Source organism: Drosophila biarmipes, chromosome 3R, assembly GCF_025231255.1.
Source record: "Drosophila biarmipes strain raj3 chromosome 3R, RU_DBia_V1.1, whole genome shotgun sequence".
NCBI lineage: Eukaryota > Metazoa > Arthropoda > Insecta > Diptera > Drosophilidae > Drosophila > Drosophila biarmipes.
The window spans coordinates 9,362,836-9,377,832 of NC_066616.1; the positions used below are offsets into that span (position 1 = coordinate 9,362,836).

At 40.4% G+C, this 14,997-nt stretch overlaps 1 protein-coding gene across 6 annotated transcripts in view; it reads right to left on the bottom strand.

Moving 5' to 3' along the window:
* The window catches only part of LOC108031914 (uncharacterized protein DDB_G0271670), a 45,071-nt gene that overhangs the window by 28,124 nt on the left and 1,950 nt on the right, over positions 1-14,997 (bottom strand). For 5 of the 6 annotated variants that reach the window (XR_006367329.2, XM_017105683.3, XM_017105682.3 and 2 more), the window contains exon 2: positions 7,216-8,562. Coding sequence is in view for 5 of the 6 variants with exons in the window: in XM_017105683.3 (XP_016961172.1) it covers positions 7,216-8,023 (808 nt within the window). In the remaining variant the exon portion in view is untranslated. Of the gene's footprint in view, positions 1-7,215; positions 8,563-14,997 lie in introns of those variants that run through there. The other variant, XM_044090862.2, reaches the window with a different exon arrangement.

Genomic DNA, 14,997 nt, shown 5'->3' on the forward strand with positions numbered 1-14,997 from the left:
GAACAGAATATAGAATAAAGTCCACTTGTTCTAAAGTTAATATACTACAACCCAACTCTTATTGATAAGACCAACTGATCTAAAAATATGTCATTTGCTTCAAAGTAAAATATTTTTATTTATAATAATCATATCATCTTTCTTTATTAGCTCTTTGTTGTCTAATTTGCTTTTTGGTTTAACAAATGTTTAGAATAGGATTACGTTAAACCAAAATCTAAAGGCATATCAAACATAATTTGAAAATGCATTTTTCCTACTTTAGAGATTTAAAGTAAGTAATTTTTTTTTGAGTGCTGGTACAGACCTTCTCCCAGACACACGCCACCCCTTTTCCCCTCTTTCCCCCTCTCCCCACCCCTGCAACCCCCAGCATGGTCATTAGAATTTTGTATACACTGCACAACATCAGAGCGCACTGGGACTCGCTGTGTGTGTCATCACCTCAATTGGGTTCACTTCCTACTTGCAAGATGCAGACACAAGACACTAGACACGAGCAGCGAACCGATCACGAAATGTATCTGCAAGATGCGCGGCCCCCATTAGCCGCATTTCGCTCTTTTCACTTTTCCAGCGGAAGTCATTTTCGAGTTGGGTATACGTATTTTCGAGACACCATCGTGAATGAAGCCGCGTTTTATCTGCGCAAATTGCACACGCACTTAGCCCGCTTCCAGTAGCTAAAAAGCTTATATAGAGCGGGATCCGAGGCACGCGGGCCTGGATCTGGAGCCCCTCTCCTGGCCCCATTTTATGGCCCCACCATGGTCGCGCATACTAAGGAGACCCCTTCTCCCGAACTGGGGGACCTCACGCTCTTTGCATGCAAAAATGTATCCACCGCCCCGAAAATTGTTTCGCCGGGCAGATTAGTGCGGCAATTTGTCGATGATTGGCTCTGTAAACTTGAGCTATTAAGTGCGAACACATTTGAGGAGGAGGTGTATCCAATCCGATCCCCAGGAGAGTCGGCTTTCGTTTAAACCGGATTCATAACGACCGTACGCCTCCTGTGAATTGAAATTTTGTTATTTTCAGCGCGTGTGCGGTTGTCCGCGATGGTTGTTTTTAATTTCTTTGGTCTGCTAATAGCGGTGTTGTATGGACTGCAGTGAAACGATCATTAATATGTCATTTACAAGTCGCTAATAAATTGTTTTCAGCCGGCACACAAATAATCTCCTTCGACAAGTAAGTCCAGACCTCTCTATTCGATTTTAAAATGTATTTACGGCCTTTGAGTAACCCACCTTTGATTAAAAGTACAAAGATGAATTTCTTAATCAGGGGAAACTATAATTTCCCAAGCCCATCCGTCAATTTCCATCATAATCACTCACCACCCATACAGAAAATCAGAGAACTTTCGCTTTTCTCAGCCCAAATGTTTGGCTTGAGTAAACAACCGTTTCTCACATCTCTTGAGGAAGTTTTTGGTGTATGCCAGAGATTTGAAGGTGTAACTTCAGTTTACTCAAATAATTCTTGGAACTCTGCGATGCCGGTGCTCCACACTTTCTTATCAACTTCCAGCGCTGCGTTCACTTTTATTTTCCACAACTTTAGATTTACGATAGCACTGGCAATTGGCAATTACAGTGCAATTAATTTATAATCCCCGGGGCACTACTAGAGACCTACTTAGTTGCCGGAGTAGGTGACACACTTAGGTCCAAACTTTTTATGGGGCACTTAAGCTCTCCGATACGATATTTATGATTGCTGAACTTCGGAGCCGGGGGAGCTGGAAATCTTTTCTTGGCGCCCGAGGAATTTTCACGGGAGTTATGGCGAATGCCTCTGACTTTTAGGTGTTGGGCAATGAGTCAAATTATCTGCACTATCGGTGAGCAATTTCGGTTCGAATTAATCACTTCATTTGCACGAAATCCGGTTGGCCAAAAAGGCTTCGAGTTACAGAGGAAAATCGTGGAAAAAATGCATTTGCCTCGCCAACGCAAAGTGCATTAATAAATTGATCCAGTTTCTGCCCGGGCCTTTTTCCTGTTTTATTGCAACTTGTAGGTGGCCGTGTTTTGACTGTTTACCACTTGTTCAATGGACTCTGTGAAGTTGACCGCTTTCTGGATACGAGTACTCATCCGATTTCGTGCCAACCCAAATTTTTGCAACTCCGCGAAACCCATGTCTGGCCCACAGATTTACGACTCAAATGACCATGAACGTGTCGGTATGGAAATGTCTATGTCTATATAGACGGGTACGTATCTGGTAAAATTATCGCTTTGCTATGCGAGCCGCAGAGCCAAGCCAAATGCAAAGAAAACTCTACTAAAAATGCACTAAATGAAGTGAGCACAGTTTTCCTATGCAGATAGATAGGCATAGAAAGTGTTGTTAAATATAATGGCTTAGGAATACAAAGAATAGATTAGAAATTGTAACAAGGTAACTAACCAATCTATTATATATCTTAAAGATTTCTTTCCAGTTTCGAAGATCATGAAGGAAAAACGCAACTGAAGTAATATCTCTGATAATAAAAAATACTATAAATATTATAATCGTCTCGGATATTAATTAAATGGCCTATAACAAATAGTAGCCCCTCCCTTGGAATCAAATTAAATGAGAGTTATCGTTTCACATTACTCATACGCCCCATTTTCCCTCGCAGCCTTCACTCTTAATTCATTGCCAAAAAATGGTTGTGTTTCGAGTGGTTTCTGTGCCACCGGGCACAGCTTGGAAATCTGCTGGTCGGACCTGAATGTGAATCGACTTGGGTGAAAATGAATTGCCCGTAAAAATGATTGTAAAACAACGCCAATAACCACGGCAGCCCAGAGCCGCCGAGAACTGCGTGCAAAATGTCATTAATCATTGTAATTTATATAGCGGGGCCAGCTTCATAAACCATCGACGACTTCGGGGGCCTTTTACAAAATGTTTCTCTGTCTTACGAATTCACGCATAATTTAACATTGTCGTCAATGCAGGCGGCGATGGGGTAATATCAACGCAATATCATCGATATTTTTGAGCAACTTATCTGGCCTAGACCTTTTATATAACCGACAAGTGGCGAGGAGACCAAAGACCAGAGACCAAACAGTTCATTGCCACCTGGCTAAAAATAAGAAGGAAAATATAAGAGCGGCTGCCGGAAAAACATTTGCAGAGGAAGAGCATCTCCATCCGAAAATCTAACCCACGCCGACTAGCTGGTAAATCCATTTGACATATTGCGTCGTCCGCTCGCCCATTCGCCATCCCACTTGCTCCGCAGGCAACTGTGGAACATAATCTTATCTAAAACAAAACACTTTCGCGGTATTTTCAAGTCCCCATGTTGCCCGGCGCATAAATCAGCACCACTACCGGCACCACCGTTCCCAGCGCTGCCATCGCTGACTGATGATGAGCCACATCGCTGACAATAGCTTGTCAAGTGCTGTCTCCGCAGCCACCCGCCACCCACTCACTTACACGCGGATATATCCACCGAAATGCGGATCTCCAAAAGTTTATCACCAAGCGGCAGATGGAGAACCGAGCGGTAGATACTTATAGGAAAACGTATTCAGCAGATATGTTCGCTTAAATTTGTTTAATTAAATGGTATTTAGATTGGAATGCCACCTATTTTTGTAAGTCCAAAATGTATATAGTCAATTTTATCACCGAATTGATTATGCCACTATTAACATGCGATTTATTATGTTTAGGACATGATCCAGATTTTCTAAAAATTTAAATTAAAAATATTGTTTAAGACTTCTAGAGATAATAAGATAAGTGGACAAAACCCATTCATGGCATTCCATTATCATATATTTTGTTTAATTTCAATCACCGATAGAGTATTTAAAATTCAGTCTCATTTCCCCCGAAAAAAACATCTTCCACCTTCTCTACAAAACTGTGTCCAATCTGAAAATCCCCATCCCAACATTTTTGGCCGCCGTCTAGCCCGAAAAAGCGAGATCGCTCAATAGATTGCTTGGGATCCGTGACGTAGCCCGCAGCCAAGTGTTTGTGTAAAATTAATTTATCGTATTATGTGCCGAAAGTGATATAATAGTCCGGCTATTTGGTATACTTAGGAACTAACTGTGTTGAAATTCCCTTTATTCTTCGCAGGCCTGATTGCCGTGCCGAATCTATTTATCATGATCTCGGGGGATTAAAGCTGATGCAATTATCTAAATTTACAAAAATTCTTAGCAAGACATAAAAAAGCCAGGAAAGTTAATTCAGCGATGAGCCATGGAAGAGGCCGCTTTTTAACGAGTTCACTTTCCCAAAAATGTATATCAACAAAGGCAACGTTTGTTGACTTTCTACGCTCTAAACATTCAACAAAGGCATTTTTGATGTTGCTAGAACGCCTTCTACAATAGAAGGCTTGTTCCGAAAAACCCCATAAATAAATAATAATGCAGAAGACCTAGTATTTAAAAAGACAATTAACATGGTGAAGTCAAGAGCAGAGTGACAGTGAAAGTAACTGCAGTTGGATCGATGCAATGTTGGCCAAACTGTCGGGGCAGCTTCATCAACTTCAGGGGCCGCGCAAGACGTGTTGTAAATTAAGTTATCAAGAGATGCTGTCGGAAGCTTTTAGCATCCAGCGGCTCCAGTTTTTTCTGGGGTTTTGACTCGGCTTCACTCAACTTCACACCTCGGTCCACGCACTAAATCAGTCGCATAATTGCCGTCTGCCCGCCGGGCCAAGTACTCTCCATATATCATCTCGAAAATACGGTATGCACGCCCCCAGAGCAGAGGTGTATTTTTCCAGGTTCGCAATGGGTTGGGGTTCTCCGGTTCAGGTCCAGTCGGGGCACATACTCCCCTCGGACACCGTTAGTCGCCGCTGCAATTCGCGGGAAACTTGAACTGCAACTGGCGTTGAGCTTCACCCGACTTTGGAGGTCAACTGGTTGATGAGCCCCGCGAAATGCCACTGAAGATGCCAGCTGACAGAGTGGAAAATGCACAAAATTTGGCACTCTTCATTTTGTTTGGACAGCTTCATTTCGAAGCGGTTGTTTAGTCCGGAGCTTCCAGCGTTTTATGAATAGTTCAAAAACACTGGGCTATAATAATAGTATTCTAAATCAATGTTTTCTCATAGTTAAACATTTTTTACCGTCTGTTTTGTAGGTCTTTGCAGTTTCTATGCATTCCAGAAAGATTTATTACCTTGAAGTCTTAAATTTAATGATGTCTGATCTCTTTTATAAACATAGGATATTGTCAACCAACGTAATTCAAGGCATTTAAAAGATATTATCTCACATTATCCTACCATATCAAGTGCGAATGAAGTTTATTTGGGCGATAAAGCTTGGCCACTCCAACAGAAGTTTGGCACAATATCCCAAGACTGCTCCGTGGACGTGATTTTTGGTGTACTTTGTACAATTTACAGCCCATAAAAGACTCACTCAGTCACTAATAAACACAAATTGCTTTGTTAGTCGCCACTGATTTGGCTCGTGAAAGTCCAAGTTCGAGGGTGAGAGTACCCGAAAGTGGGAGAGTGGGTTGCGACTATAAAAATCTTTACCGACACCCACAATCGAATCACAACAACACACACTCCCCACCAGAGGAGTCTTATAAAGCCCGTTTATACGGCAATTTCAATCTTATCGCACTCCACACGCATTATCGCCGCCTGATCGAGTCCAAAATCAAATTAACACCTGAGGCCGGGCACCGTGAGACATGGATGTGAAGTACAACAACGGCGGTGGTGAATTAAAAAATTTGTAACCCGGCGAAACAAAATCCCCGCTATCTATGCGGCATCTGGGGAGCTCACGATGTCCCTCAATGGCGAGGCGATGATGCACTCGCCCGATAAGACTGAAAACCGGACCCCAGTTGTACAACAAGTTTTTCGGTGGCTTTATTATCACTGCTGCAAATTGCCGGCCGACTGGAAGGAAGTCAGTGAAAATGAAGCTGTAAATTAATTCGATGGGGCCAACAAGAGTTATGCAAATGCTGGATGGAGGAGCGGCCTCACGATGATCTGAATCCCCATCTTCATCAGACTAATCTGACTCATTTCCCACAGGGAGCCGGGGCTAATCAGGGCGAGCGGTTAATTAAGGCAAGATTTATGCCCTTAGCCCACTAAAGAATTTATATGCCAAATAATACAATGCCCAGGCCGCAGCATTGCCAAATCAAGTGTCTAACTTAATGACGCCCAACATAAACAGACGAGAGACGCGTAAAATATACGATTTCTTTGGCGGATCTCGGTGCGTGTTACGCAGCTTCGCAGCGTTTTATGAGAACTTTCAACTTGTGGGTGCTCTACATGGGTGGATCACCCACACCAAGATCGAGCACATATATCCCCGTGCTGGTGTGCGTGGGCGTGTATTATTTCTGATATTCTAAATATTTCATATACCCATAGGCATTAGTTTATTTGGTTGTTTATGCAGTCCAAGTGGAATGGGTGCTTCGTAAAAAAACCAAACAAGAGTAGCCCCCAAGAAATTGAACATTAAACATATTCGGAGCAAGCCAAAGACGAATAAGTGAGTAATGAGGGGAGCGAGGATGGGTGGCGTCCACTTTGAAGTTCATGATGGGTGGGGCGTGTAGCATCCAGAAATGGTGACGATTTATATGTGATATAAAAAATGTTTATTTTGGTATCTTTTATTTCGGTAAAATACACTTGGGTATTATAAGACTTTTGTGGAAAAATACTGCAAGGTCATTTACAAACAAAATACCGAATGAAAATCCTGACTCTTTCAGATCCAAAACAAAGCAATCGAAGACGATTAATTTGCAGAACTGGTTAAAACACTGTTTTTAAAAACAGCCTTGATTTAAGAAAATATTTATTTATGTACTTTTTTCAGGCAATAAGGTACTTGGGGCTTAAAACAATTGTGTAAAAAAATACTACAAGAGGATTAACAAGAAAATACCGAATATAAATTGTGTTACTTTGAAATCCGAAATAAAGCTTATTTTTGAAAGACGATGAACAATGCTTATTGAACATACTGAACTGATGAAAATAAGATTTTTAGAAACAACCTTGATATAAAGAAATATACATTTTTGTACCTTTACATTTCAGTGAAAAATACTGCAAGGTCAGTTTTGTTCTTTGCTATTAGCATACTATTTTATATGTAAACTGAAATTTCGTTACTCAACCAAATTAGTAATTCTTTTTATTTGATGTGGTATTTTGTTGGCACTTACTGAATTCACTATTCTCGTCCTGGGTTCCGTTGACAACGCCATCTCGCATTATCTGCAGGATGCGGTTTTTGATATACAGCTGGATCTTGCGGGAGGTCCAGGCCAGGTGGGACTGGGGCACCGTGGAGCGCTCGTTGCGGTCCAGATTGCTGATGGGTGTGTTACTGCTACTGCTATTTATGCTTAGATTACTTCTAGGGTTGCTCAGTCTTTTCGATTTCGAACCAATGAAATTATTGTCAGCGGGCGACTGTGGCTGCTGCTGGTGATGGTGATGGTTTTGCGCATGGTGGTGCTTCTTCTGCGGCGTCTGCTGCTGGCGACGAATGCTGCGTTCGGTACGCGACAAAACCGCGAGGTGATCGTTCGCCGCCGCCGAGATGACGAATCCCAGCGGGTCCTCCAGCTGATCGGAGTCCTCCGCCCGGGCTAGGGATGGGGATTGGTATTGGGATTGGTGTTGGTGTTGGTGTTGGTGTTCTGGATGCGTGCTTAAGCTCTGATTAAATTCAGCTTTAATACTTTGATTTGCGGGTTGATTTACACTATGTTCACTCACTGCGCTCGGCACTAAACTACTACGACTATGATCACTTTGTAGATAACTATTACTAAACAGATTGCTATTGTTCGTGCTGTTGTTGGATGTGGGTCTGTAGGTGGAGTTGGATTGGGATGAGTCTGGCATTGAGTTATCCATGGCCATGAGGGGCATCGAGAAGACCAGGCCCGGCCAGGCGATGATGAACGAGAGGAGGGCGCCCAGCAGCGCCAGGGCCCTCCTGTCCAAGCGCAGGTTTCTTCGCATCAAAGATCACCACTTTCGGTTCATAGGGATTTCTCGAGCCGTTGTTTCCGCCCGATTTCGATGCCGATCCCGAATGTTTATAATTTCTGAGCAAGCCGCTGTTGTAACGCCTGTTGTTTATTGTTTGTTTGCCAGTTTATTGGGCCTTCGACTTCGCCACGCCCTCGAATGTCGTTGAAACATATGAACGCCCCGTTGAAGAAATCTTTTACTTTCGTTTCGATTGCGTTTTTATTATTGTATTTTTCACTGACTGCCTGGTATAAAGAGTCTCTCTCTGGGTAAAATCGTTTTTTCGCCTCTTTCCTGGCAGGAAATTAGGTTATCATATCGTAGACTTGTTTAACACTTTTCAATTGCTGCTGCTGCTTTTGCGGATCTTCATCTTCGTCTTCCCCGCTGATAATGCATCTTATCAACGCCAATGACTTTCTTGTCATGTCAGATGTTCCCGCGATAAAAACTGGGGAGTGATGAATGGAGCAATCTCAGCTCGCTTTTAGGTGGCCAAAGTTGGATTGGCTAACATTTTTGACGAGCTGCAATGAAAGGAATGTCGGGTGATAAGTTAGTTGATTATGCTAGACAGAAGGCTTATCATTAAGTAAGAGATCATAATTATCTTTATCGTAAACTAAACGATCACGTGACATTCACTTGCGCAGCCTTAAATTTATGGCATCTGCGAATTGGCTTTGAAAATTCCATGACGACCGTTTGCGAAACGAATTTGGATTAAGCCAAATTGTGCATAAATTCTTCAGCTAAGCGCTTTTAACGCAATTTTTGACATTTTAATTAGCGTCCGGCTATATAAAGAGACAACGACTCGACGACAAAGTGGCACATTTTATTTTTAGCCAACGGTCTATCAACAATTGTATCTATAAGAGCGACAAGTGATCGGCAAGAGGTTACATAAAAACTGCCCAAAGGGAGCAGTTACGCAAAGGAAAACTCGGAACTCGGTGAAAACATCGAAAATGACTTTCCCAACAGGGAGAGAGAGGAAAGCCCCTCAAGACTGGCGGACAGGCAAATTGTTTAAAAATAAAGTGGGCAACAAAAACAATTCGCGCAGAAAACTGTGTCGAATTTGAAAATAATCACGCACTAACTGCGCCGGCAGAGTATCTATGTATCTGTGTATCTTTGCATCTCTGTATCTATGGGATGTCGCAGGGCGACGGGGCGGCTGAGTGACGTTGCCGCTGCACTTCCACTCGACTTCTACTTCTGTGTCTTTTTGGCACGTGTTCAGCGGGCCTACGCAGAAGCATTTTTTATGCAACATTTAAGTGCACCCCGTTTTAATTACCATAAACAACAAAAACAGCGGGAAGAGCAGCAAATCCAATTGGCGACAAAACAGAGACACCTAAAAAGAAAAGCACTCGACTTCTGTGCCATCAAAATGTTAATTGCTTCTGCGTCCTTCTGTCCAAACTGCCTGCGAAGTTATGCAACGCGTTGACTTTGAGATGAATTTATGATACAGTTGTTTCTTGCAAAACCCTAAACCAGCCCAAAAAGATCGTAAAAGAGGCATTTGCATGCCAGCGGAGTTATAAAAAGTAAGCGACCAACGAAAACCGATGAATCAGAGAAACCCAATATTATAAGTGTAATATAAAATCAGCAAAATTCTTCGAGTTTCCATCATCCCTCAGCAGATCAAGAAATATATTAAAAACCTTTGCCTCTCGCCGGTTTAATGCCTTTCACCCAAATACGAGTGTGTATAAAAAGTATATGTGCCACAGCAGGCAAAATGTGTGCCAAGCCAGCTGCAGGTTCGGTCTCAAGGCGTTGTTTATATATGTATTTTCAGTAGTAGAATTTATGGGGAATTCTGAAAGGGCAACAAAAGTTCCAGCCTCAGCGACCACATCAACAAAAGCACCGGCAAAAAAAGATTAAAAACCCCCCGAAAGGGAAGCGTGTCTTGACACATGCCGAAAGTTGTAAAAATAGCGCTGGATAAAAAATTCCTAAATATGTAGATGGTACATAAAAATCACACCTATGGTTGGTAGGCCCAAAAACATATATGTGTATCTGCTTTTTACGACTTGAGACCATCGGCTCATCTGTCATTCATAAGCCTCCGCAATTCAACAAATTATGAGGAGCATAAAAAATAATGAAATCTTCTGTGCTTTACTTTCCCAAAAGGCCCGCAACATGGAAATATATATAGCGATTATTGATCGCAGTATTTAATCTGAGCCAAAACTTGATTGCAAATTGCTGCCCCCAAAACGAAAACGAAAGTCCAATCACTGATCACTGAACCCAAACCCCTATTTCATCGAGTGGGGGAAACCAAAGAACTCTTTGAGTTCGCCTAACACTTGTCGTAAGATTAAATTTGGGTCCGTATAAAACTGGAAATTCACTTAACCCAAATTTAAGTGGCAATCTTCGGTGGCAGTCGCCTAATCAAATTAATGTCCAAATCACAAAAAACCGCGACAACCAAAGCCCAAAAAGTCAAAAACTCAAAGAAAACGTATAATAATGAATGAAGAGCGACGTGCGGCGGCATCTTTGGTCAGCGAATGAATACATTTTATAATAATACGATCTTGAATGCTGCACAATGGGGGTAAATTACACATATGTGAATAGCAAAACCTTCCTAACAGCGACTTAAATTCGTTTAAAATATTATAAACTGTTTGGTAATGTAATAAGAAATAGAGGACAAAAGTGTACAATTAAAAAAAGAAAAATGTTTTTTTTTTTCCCAAAAATACTTTCAAGAGTTAGAATAAAAATATAACCTAAATAAAATATTATCTAAATTATTAAATATTTTATATAGGTTTCCTATGGCACGGCTTGAGTGCCATATTTTCGGATGCTTTAAAAATATAATCTCCGCATCTTGTCGCCGTCAACAGCTTGACAACAAGTCACCAAAGCAAATAGGCCCAGTAAAATATTTAAATTAGTGTCTCTAGCTGTGGGTTTCTGTGATGGTTTTGGGAAGCCTCTGAAAACGAAGTCTAGGCCTAGTCATTGAACCGAAATGACAGTCGCTCCACAAACTTAGCAAGTTCCATTATATTTCGATCCGTTTTTGTTTTTTCCGCCGTTTTCACTAACAGCGCCAAAATTTATGCGTTTGAAATGCGTTTGACATTTGCGCTAGCCGCTGTTTTAATGGCGCCGCTGACAGATGGGTTTCGAGGCATTTGGAAAGTATCTGGCTGATCGCCTGGACGGCGATAAATCTAAGCCGAGCTGCGCAACTTAATTAGTTCATGTCAGACGCTTGGCTACCCCTAGTAAAAAGACAAAAGCGAGAAACGCTCTTTGGACATTTATTACAGCCCAAAATGTTGGACATATGTAAATTTTATTAGTCTCGACTGAGTTTTTGCTAATATGCAAATGACTCACGCAGTTTGTGAGCCCAGAAATATTTTAGATAATTTATTATAACAGGTGAATAAAGTTTTAATAGTCTAATAAAATAAATACACGATGAAATTAGCATAAAGTTTATGTTTTTTATGTATTAATATATTTTGTAGACAAATAAAAAATATCTGAACTGGTTTTAGCGTTCGAAAGTGAAGGTTTCCTGTTTTTAATTATACTTATTTGTTTGCCCAGTTTTATATCGTAAATGTTTCCTTTTTTATTTCCTAGGATTTACTTGTTTGTTTTCAGAAGCTTAGCTAATTTGTGATATTTATTACGAGCATCCATTACCAAGCAAAACCATTTAGTTGTGTCGTATCTCATTCTTCTTGAGGTTGGCAGTAAAAAACAGTGCCAAAACCACAAATTCCCAGACTCTTCACTTACATGTGCAATTTATTCATGGCTTTTGTGGTTATGGTTTTTGCCCAACTTTGGTTTGGGCAATAAAATAAATTAGGCCCAAGAATAAGCAAAACAATGTTGTGTTGCAACTATTCGAGTAAATTATTTTCCGTGCCACGAACAAAAAAAGTATTTCAATGCCAAACTGAAAGCGAAAAGAATTTAACAAATATGCGAGATGTATATGAGTTGAACAATGAAATACTAGTTCAAGAGAAGATAAATTTGTATTTATTTTCCCCGTTAAGTGTCTGACGTTCATTGTCGCGTTGACACTTGTCACAAGATTGAACGAGAATAAATATACTTGCTTCCATACGTACATTCGTGTATTATGGAATGCTTAGCGAAAGATTGATGTGCGGTGGCATTCCTTGACAACTTGCCTATAGATGAATATCTATCAGAATGCAAACAGGGCAGTGTGGATTGTCGCCGATCTGGATCTTCACATTCGAAACCCCCATCCCCACCAAATAAAGCCCCCGCCCCATTTAACTCCCGTGTTTACAAAACAATTAATTTTCTTTGGAAAAACAAGAAAGCGGCGAACGGGGCAAATGAAAAAGATACCGAAACATAACTCAGGCAGCCAGCCAAATGCACTAATCGATGTGCACTTCATTTTGTGTGGAACAGGCCTATGATACGATACTTGAAGGCATCACTGTTAGATACTTGCCAACAATCAGAAATCCACGGGGAAAGCACTGCCGCCGGGGAAAAAGAAAAGTACGAGTAAAAACCTGAGCGCTCAAAGGCAGCGCTTTTGTGTAATCGATTTGAACCGGAAGCAATTGGGTTGCCTCTGCGTTGCCTTTGCCGCAGTCTCGGCGGCAGCGGAAAAATCCTCTCAAGATGCAGCTATTTTAAATATTTAGTGCGCGAGACAGGCGAGGGCAGAATCTGAGATACCTATATACGCACACACCCCGAACGCGATTCAATCACATGCGGCGGTGTTAACAACAAGGCAAATATCGGTCGCCAGATATATTGACAACATGTAGAAGGGAGGGGTATCTGCGTTTTGCCCACAGGATAAGCTTAAGAAGAAAACAGTATGGTAAAGGCTAGCAAGGTAAGTACAAAACGAATAAAATAAAAATCTTAAAGTTGTCTACAATTGTTTTGTCCGGAAGTCCAAAGCGTAGATTAAGTCTTTTAAAGAATATAATAATGTTATCCATATCAACATTTGCAAAATATTATGATCTGTTTATTATCCTACATGAGTCAAATTCCCAAAGAAATAACTATGTGAAGGGTTAAGACAACTTTTGTGTCAAAATGTCAGCAATAATAAAATATTCAGAGAAAAAAATCTAGATAAAAACGTATTACATGTATAAATATATATTTTAAAAAAGAATGCTTAAAGAATGAGTGTTAAATTCTTAAGCCAACATTGTAGGAAACTCCTAATCATTTTACGATATTCTTAGAAGAACATTTTATCTGAGAAATATGTATATTGAAATTACTAGAAGAAAAACATTTTTTTTATGTTTCAACAGTACAATTCTTTATAACAACATCAGTAGTTTTGCGAATTTTAATAATCTTAAAAAATGCAAGAAGAAAAGATTCTTAAGAAATGTTTATAAAAATATTTTATATAACATCATCAAAAGTTTAGCAAAAAATTGTTAAAGACTTTAGTACGTAAATGAATCTAAATTTCTGTAAAATAAGTTGAGCTCTCCGGCCAACAAACAGTTGAAGCATTTTATTTGCCTTCAACAGTGAAGTTTTTTTATCCTTATTAAAAATCTATCTTGCAACATCTAGATTTGGGCGGCAGTACCCAACGCACACCGCTTTCACACCCATGTATCTCACTTAAGAATTTATCTCTTGCCTTTGCTAACTCACTTGCCCAGTGGCAGACTCATCTCCCACACATTTTCGCACATTTATTGTAGTCTAATTAAAAGTCACGCACTTTACGTGCGAAAATTAAAAGGAAAACGTCGCCTTAAAATAAAACCAAACGAAGACGGGGAAAATCAAAGACAACGCGACGTATTAGTAATGTGACAAACGGACAGCCAGCACAATAGTGCCAACAAAAGCAACAATTGCGTCTAGTGTATTTTTAAAATGCGTCAAACAGCCCAAAAAACAGAAAACGAAGAAAACTCAACCGCCAAAAAAAGGCAACAACAAAGCGGGCTGAAATACGCGACGATTTTCTCGTTTTCATTTCGGCTTTTTGTTGCTCACCTTTTTAACTGAGGGGTGTACCTAAAGCTGTTGCCATGTGCGATCGTGTGTGTGGCTCTCCGAATGTATGCCGCACATTATGTGGTCTAGTGTTCACGCATCATTAAAACAAACGCTGCAGTTTTACCGAGTTTCCCGCATTTTCCTTTCCCCTCCCCCCGGCTTTGGTTGTTTTATTTCCCTTTTTTCGCTGTTATGGTCGGCATTTCATTCCGAGTATTATGCGCCACTTTTGGCAAAAGGAAAAGGAAAACAAGCCGCCAAACTATTTACGCACGGCCGTAAAACTTCTCACTTCTCCAACATTGGCAAGCGATAAGCTTTATCTACGAATTATGATCGTTGTATTTCAAACTTTGCCTCCACCATCAATCAAGCGCACTTTGTAAATGTGTCACAGGCCCAAACGAAATGTTACCCAACGCGTTCAGAACTAACTTAATAATTGGCTGGCCTTATGACATCCCAAGTTTGATGGCAAACACGCTGGTCCCAGGGGTCCAATCGGAGTATGAAATTCCGAAGCGAGCGCTTTTTACTGCCGAAAATTAAATTTCCATCTCAATTAATTCTGGCTGTCCATACTATTTATTTACTCATGTTTGCTTTTCTGAGTGAACAAATTAATGGCTTTATTTTATGTTTGACTTTTCACTTATTGACTCAACATTGACGTAGATAGAAAAATGTTGTGGGGGCACTATCAATTTAGTCGAGTATTTTCTTTGCCCTTGAGAACCTCTCGTGTTTTAGTTAATGAAATTGTGACGTGAAAACTGGATCAGGAAAATAATAAAATGTATCGTTAAGAAAAGATGTTATATTTTAACTTTACTAAGTAAGTTTAGTTATTTAAATTAAATAAACATGTAATAAATATTATGTAATATTTTTAAAAATCTTAAAAAAAA